The 7,700-nt window shown below is 44.1% G+C and overlaps 1 protein-coding gene across 1 annotated transcript in view; it reads right to left on the bottom strand.

Moving 5' to 3' along the window:
* Positions 1 to 602: 602 nt before the first annotated feature.
* Positions 603 to 7,700, bottom strand: part of LOC141121619 (uncharacterized) — a 55,785-nt gene continuing 48,687 nt past the window's right edge. Inside the window, 1 exon segment of the mRNA XM_073611270.1 lies at positions 603 to 2,367. Coding sequence (XP_073467371.1) covers positions 1,692 to 2,367 — 676 coding nt within the window. The 3' untranslated portion in view covers positions 603 to 1,691.

Genomic DNA, 7,700 nt, shown 5'->3' with positions numbered 1-7,700 from the left:
ACTGAAATATGAGCATGCTCAGTAGAGGACACCAGCTGGTCTACATAATCTTAACCTGCAGTGGGGACACAGAGAGGATGGGAGGGACAGCTGAAGACAGGATCAACCAATTACATTCCACTCTAGACTAAACAAATGCTTTAGTGGCTTTGTGAGTATGGACACCCTGTTATATAGCATGTAATTAAAGTTTTTCCATAGTCTGGGTTTAATAACACTTTAATTGAAAAAAGGTAAAAAACGCTCAAGTTACCCCCAAGCACTTAAACTCCCCCCAAAAACTGAGTCCCCACATGACATGTTGCGAGCATGGCATTACAGACATTAGATAGAGCCAATGATCATAGGAAATAACTGTATGAGATACATTTTTCGTCATGGTTGCACAAATGAATGTCACCTTCCTTCAACTATATATTTTTTAACCACCTCAATACCAGGCATTTTCACCCCCTTCCTGCCCAAGCCATTTTTCAGCTTTCAGCGCTGTCACATTTTGAATGACAATTGCGCGGTCATACAACACTGTACCCAGATGAAATTGTTATCATTTTTTCCCCACAAATAAAGTTTTCTTTTGGTGGTATTTGATCGCCTCTGCGGTTTTTATTTTTTGCGCTATAAACAAAAGAAGAGTGACAAGTTTGAAAAAAAAACACAATATTTTTTACTTTACTATCCAATTTTTCTTTTTCTTTAAAACAAATTTTTTCCTCAGGTTAGGCCAATACGTATTCTTCTACATATTTTTGGTAAAAAAAAAAAAAAAATCGCAATACGCATATATTGATTGGTTTGCGCAAAAGTTATAGCGTCTACAAAATAGGGGATAGATTTATAGCATTTTTATTATTTTTTTTTTTTTTTTTTACTAGTAATGGCGGAGATCTGCAATTTTTATCGTGACTGCGATATTGCGGCGGACATATCGGACACATTTTTGGGACCATTCACATTTATACAGCGATCCGTGCTATAAAAATGCATTGATTACTGTATAAATGTGACTGGCAGGGAAGGGGTTAACACTAGGGGGTGATCGAGGGGTTAATTACATTTCCTAGGGGGTGTTTCTAACTGTAGGGGGAGGGGACTCACAAGGGGAGGAGACCGATCGGTATTCCTCTGTACTGGGAACACACGATCGGTCTCCTCTCACCTGACAGGACGTGGATCTGTGTGTTTACACACACAGATCCACAGTCCTGCTGTGTTATCGGGTAAACGCGGGTGCCCAGCGGACATCGCAGCCGCCGGGCACACGCACTGGGTGCCCAGTGACACGGCGTGCACGTGTGCGATTGCCGGCGGCAGCGCGCGCTTCCCCTGGTGGGCCGGGAAAGCGAGGGCATCAAATGACGCCCTCCCGCAACGAGGGCTGCGCCGCATGGCCGTCAACTGACAGCCGGTGGTCGGCAAGCAGTTAAATAGACCTCTAAGTCTCCACAGCACACAATGTACTCAGCCAATGAAAGGTAATGACTCCATTTTTATTTTTCTACTGCTATCAATGGCCAACACGGTACAACTCTTCATCCATGTCTTTGGTGATCTCTGATCTCCTTATGAACTGTTTCTTACATGATGAAGATCAGCCATGGAGTACATCTGAGGTGTATATCAGGGTGTGCTTCTTCCACACATGTCCAGCAACATTCATATAGAAGACATTTCCCGCACTCAAGGCACCATTACACCTCGAGGGTTGTGTGGGATCCCTGATGTACAGGAAGACAGGACTTCAGTGAGGAACAATTCCCTCACTCAGGACAGGAAAGTGGCTTCTCCCCTATATGTGATTTCTGATGTCTGTAAAGATTGGATGTCTGTGAAAAACATTTTCCGCACTCAGGACAGGAATACGGCTTTTCCCCCGTGTGAGATCTCTTATGTTTGTAAAGACTGGAATGCCCTAAAAAACATTTCCCGCACTCAGAACATGAATACGGCTTTTCCCCTGTGTGACACCTCTGATGTTGGACAAGTTCTGATCTTTGTGCAAAACATTTCCCGCACTCAGAACAGGAATACGGCTTTTCCCCGGTGTGCAGTTTCTGATGTCTGCGAAGGTTGGACTTCACTGAAAAACACTTCCCACACTCAGGGCAGGAATATGACTTTTTTTCCATGTGAGATAATTGATGTGTGACAAGCTGTAATTTTAGTACAAAATATTTCCCACACTCGGGACAGGAAAATGGCTTCTGCACTGCATGAGATCTCTGATGTGTAGACAGATGAGACTTCTTTAAAAAACATTTCCCGCACTCAGGACAAGGATGTGGCTTCTCCTCCGTGTGAGATCTTTTATGCTCATCAAGATTGAATTTAAAATGGAAACACTTCCCGCACTCAGTACAGGAAAACCTCTTATCTGTTGGAAGGACGGCACCGTCCCTCACAGTCTGAGGTTCCTCAGGATAAGAGGAATACGATGGTCCATCTACACTGTGTGGTGCCGGATGGACATTTGAGGTAGTCGGGTTTTCTCCTGGACTATACTGTGTGATGTCCTCATCTTCTACTTTACAGTCTGGAGACAAAGTGAGACAATCCTCTGAGGTTTTCCTCATCTCCCGTCCATCTACTAAAATAGAAATAAAAAGATTATTAATAGACATGAGCAGATTGGTTCCCCTAAACCAGGACTCCGCCCATATCGGGCAGCTTTGTCTCTGAGGATCTTACAATTCCACCCTCAAGGTAACTAGTAAATGGGTCCTCTGATCTCCTACCAGTTCATTTCTTTATTCATGGACCTTAGTCAGAGAGTAAGGAAACAACGAGAACTGTCTTTTATAGGAGTGACAGTGATGAGGGGATTATAGGATGAGTGTCCCCACCCCCTCTATCACTCATTGCCATATTCCAAACACAAGAAGTCCTGCACTTCCTTATTTAGTCCATGATTTAGTCATGAATAACAGCGGGGCTGAGCCCCACCAGAGGTCAGAGAGTGAGGATGGGGGGAGAACAACCAAGATGAAGACTGGACTGATCCTGAAGACCACCATCATTGGGTTATTACTCCTCCCTCATTATCACTTTCTGTTTAAGGTTCCAAAGTTTGAGAATGTTATCACATTATTATCAACATGTAAAAGTCTGTGCTCCAATCAAATCATCAGATATAAAACGTACAGCTGGTAAGAAATGGGTGTAACCAAAGAGAATACATATTATGTTTATATATAGCAGAGGGTAGATGATAGAGAGCAAAAGTCAAGAGTATGTAATGCACAACATATTGTATATGATACAACAATTAGGACTATATAAAGTGCAAGAAAACAATGGTATGTAAAAACAGAGCATATAATATAAGGGTCAGGACTCCTAATATTGGTATTCAGTAATCAATGGTAGTTTGAGTGTTTACTTAAGACAAGTTGCAGAGGTCTCACACCGCTGCCTCCCATTTTCTGAGACTGTCAGGAACCATAAACCGGGCATAAACAGAAAGTGCAGTCAAAATCACACCTTTAATAAAATAGAAAAAACAACACAGCCTAAGGGATATAGTCAAAAATAGAAGCCAGCGTTTGGAAGCCAGAGCGGGTAATCAGACGAGCCAGGGTCAGGGGACCAGAAGTCAGTGTTGTTGGGAGCCAAAAATCAGGATCAGGAATCAGAAGAGAAGTCAGTCAGGCCAAGTCATAACAGGAACACAACAGACACACACTGGAGATGTTGACCACCCGAGGGCACAGAGGGAATGAGCAAGGCAGTTTAAATAGCAAAAAGGGGCTGGCTGTAGGCTGGACTAATGAGGCAGGTAATGGTAACCAGGTGAGTCGCTTTGGAAACAATGAGTGGCTGGTAATTAACCGACAGCTGAGCAGCTTCTGTGCACTGAAAGAAAAGAGCAGCTAGTAAATAGCAGAAGCCCAGCCCTGACAGTGCCCACTCCTGTACGACCCCTCCCCCTTTGCGGGGCACAAGGCTTGAGGGTAAAACGTCTATGGAAAGCACAGAGGAGGGCAGGAGCATGTACATCTGAGGAAGAGACCTAAGAGCGTTCCTCCAGATGATAGATTGTATCTCATATTCCTCATGGTTGGTAACCTGAATCGGGCGAGGGTGTGGTACCGAGGTGGTATAGTGATTGCACACCAAAAGTTTTAATAAGGAAACATGGAATACGTTGGAAATACACATGTTGGAAGGAAGATCTAATGCGTAAGCCACTGGATTAACCTTACGGAGTATGCAGAAAGGCTCAATATACCGAGGCGCCAGTTTTAGTGAGGGAACACAGAGTCGGAGGTTACAGGAAGACAGCCAGACCCTCTTCCCACTTTGGTAGGAGGGCGCAGGTAGGTGTCGGCGGTCAGCATGGAGTCTGTACCTCACTCTGGAGCATTGCAAAGATTTTTGGACCTGCACCAAAGTGAAACAGAGTTCCCGAAGACGTTCCTCTAATGCAGGAATTCCCTGCGGAATGTGTCAGCGAACATGGATGGCTGGAACCCATAGTTTACAATAAACGGAGATAATCAGGAAGCGTCATTGATGGCTCTATTGTGAGCAAACTCTGCCCAATGTAACAGGTCCGACCAGTTGTAATGGTGGTCAGAAATACAGCAACGTAGGAACTGCTTCAAGGCTTGGTTGGCCCATTCGGCGGGCCCCATTGGACTGCCGGTTATATGCCGAGGAGAAGGAAAGCTGAATTCCCAACTGTGCACAAAAGGCTTGCCAAAACCTGGACACAAACTGGCTACCCCTTTCCAAGATGATAACTTTAGGTAACCCATGTAGCCGAAAGACCTCCCGAGCAAAAATGTATGCCAGTTCTTTGGACATAGGCAACTTGCTTAGCGGAATACAATGTGACATTTTCGAGAACCGGTCGACCACCATAAGAATAATTGTGTTGCCCTGGGCGTTGGGTAAATCCACAATAAAATCAACAGACAAGTGGGTCCAAGGCCTCTCCCCACCGGGGACATAGTAGCGGTCATGAGGTTTTTCAGGAGGAGCATGGATCTGAGAGGACAGAATTCTCTTACCCAGGTAAAGTGAGAACAGGGTGAATAGTGGCCAAAATATGGTCCTAAGGTATCACAGGAGTAGGAACAGACTCATCTTCCCTTATATTTTGTATACCGGGTAAGAATGAGACTATGTAATTGAAGCTTGACAAAAAAAAGGGCCCACTGAGCCTTTCTGGGAGATAAACGTTTTGGCTCAGACAAGAATGATATCATAGATTGCTATAGTCAGTCAAAATTAAGACCGGCACAGTAGTACCCTCGAGGAAATGCCTCCTCCTCCATTCTTTAAGAGCTTAAATGATGGCTAATAATTCTCTGTCCCCAATCTCGTAATTGCATTTTTTAAAATTTCTTAGAAAAGTAGCCACAAGGATGCATAGAGCTCTCAGAGGTAGGATGTTGAGAGAGAAATGTGCCTACTAACTCCAGTCTCTGACGCATCAACTTCAAGAATGAAGGGTAACATAGGATCAGGATGTGCCAGCACTGGAGCTGTAGCAAAAGTAGCCTTGAGGGAATCAAAGGCTTTAATGGAATCCGGAGACCAATTCTGTGGGTTAGCGTCTTTCCTGGTCATATCAGTCAAGGGTTTGACCAGAGAGGAGAAATTACGAATACATTTCTGATTATTGGCAAAGCCAAGAAAACGTTGTAGCGGACGTAGACCTAGGGGGCGAGGCCACTGTAAGACTGCAGGTAGTTTCTCTGGGTCCATCGAAAACCCGGCAGCAGAAATAACATAACCCAAAAATTTAATCTGTTCAAGATGAACAGATGAACCCCTGGGATAGTGAATCTGCAACATACTCCTCCATAGCCTTATCCTCTGAGACAGACAGAGGGTAAACCCGGGCACGAGGAGGAATGGCACCAGGTTGAAGGTCAATTGTGCAGTCATAAGGCCGATGTGGCCGCAAAATACCTGCAGCGGTATCGAGTGCTTAGACACAAAGTCACTATATATGAAAAAGCCTGCAGCCCTCGAATCGATAAGTGCCTGGTTATTGATGGAAAACTCAGACCAGGAAAGGGTAATCGGTACTAGAGGCTTATGACGGCCTCCCGTGATCGCACCCACCGTGCATTTGGAAGCCAGAGCAGGTAATCAAACGAGCCAAGATGAGGAGGCCAGAAGTCAGCGTTGTCAGGAGCCAAAAATCAGGAGCAGGAATCAGAAGAGAAGTCAGCCAGGCCAAGTCATACACAGGAACACATTTTCTGTGTTAGCAGCAGCCAGGTGGAGGTGCATTTTGCAACTATTTACATAAACATTGTATTTTTGCACATTTTTTTTTACAGGTTCCACAATATTTTTATCACTATTTTCTAATTTTATATGAGATTGCGCTGATAGAAACTTTGTATTGTATTCAGTGTTAATGACTTTACCTGAGCTGATCTCTGTAGGAGTGTCCTCCTCTATAAATGTCCTCGTTATTCCATCCTCCTCCATAGACTGCTGATCATCCCTCACATACGTCTCTTCTTCTTCTGCTTTAACCTCAACTTTTATATCAATCAGATCTTTACCCTAAACCAAAGAAGGATTGACAATAAGATCTGTAAAATATCAATTTTTAATATTGTAACAACGCATTAAAGAAACACACATCATCTCCATGAGTCCATGTTCTAGATGCTCCATCCCACCAACCTTGTAATGGTGAGGGATGGTGTGATCTTCCTGTGTGGAATCCCGGGAATACAGAGGACGGGGACATCTCTCTGGTGGGTTCCTGGTATTAGGTAGCTCCATTATATCCTTGTGTCCTTCTGAAAACTCCTCCATCACCCCATACTCCTCATCCTCCTCTTTATACTCTTCTTTAACAACAATATTATCATCCCCGAGGTTTCCACTCTGAAAGATATTATAAAAAAATCAAGGTAACAAACATGCTGTGCATAAATCAGAACTACCAATAATTGACAAATTCAATCATCTACCTGATGATGGTGAGGGATGGTGTGAACTTCCTGTGTGGAATCCCGGGAATACAGAGGACGGGGACATCTCTCTGGTGGGTTTCTGTAGCTGGACGATTCTATCATGATGTCCTGGTACAGATTTTTGTGTTTCAGAAACTCAGACTCCTCCATCACCCCATCCTCCTCTTTTATCTCTTCTTTAACCTCAACTTTAGAATCTCTCAGGTTTCCACTCTGAACATAAATAAAAAATTATATAAATGGTAACAATGCAGATAATGTACAGATCCTAATGATACTATCAGTGATTGTTCCTCATCTACCTGATGATGGAGAGGGATGGTGTGACCTTCCTGTGTGGAATCCCGGGAATACAGAGGACGGGGACATCTCTCTGGTGGGTTCCCATTACTGGATCCATCTGTAGGAAACACACACACTGACTGAATACATTGTTTCTATGTGTTTATCAGATGATGGGGGATCTAGGTGGACCCTCTGTACTGCTCTCTCCTTTACAATAAAGTCTCCTCTTACCCGGTGATGTGAGGGGCGGCTGATTGTCCATCATGACGTCCTTGTAGAGATCCTTGTGTCCTTCTAAATACTCCCACTCCTCCATGGAGAAATAGACAGTGACATCCTGACACCTTATAGGAACCTGACACACACAATGATACAGTCACCATCCAGACACATCCCTTGTCTGTTACTGGATAATGTCCCAGAATTCCCAGCACCGCTCACCTCTCTTCGATGATCTCTCTGGTGACT

This window comes from Aquarana catesbeiana, unplaced genomic scaffold, assembly GCF_042186555.1.
Source record: "Aquarana catesbeiana isolate 2022-GZ unplaced genomic scaffold, ASM4218655v1 unanchor226, whole genome shotgun sequence".
NCBI classification, from domain to species: Eukaryota; Metazoa; Chordata; class Amphibia; order Anura; family Ranidae; genus Aquarana; species Aquarana catesbeiana.
This window is presented reverse-complemented; position numbering and strand designations above follow the sequence as displayed.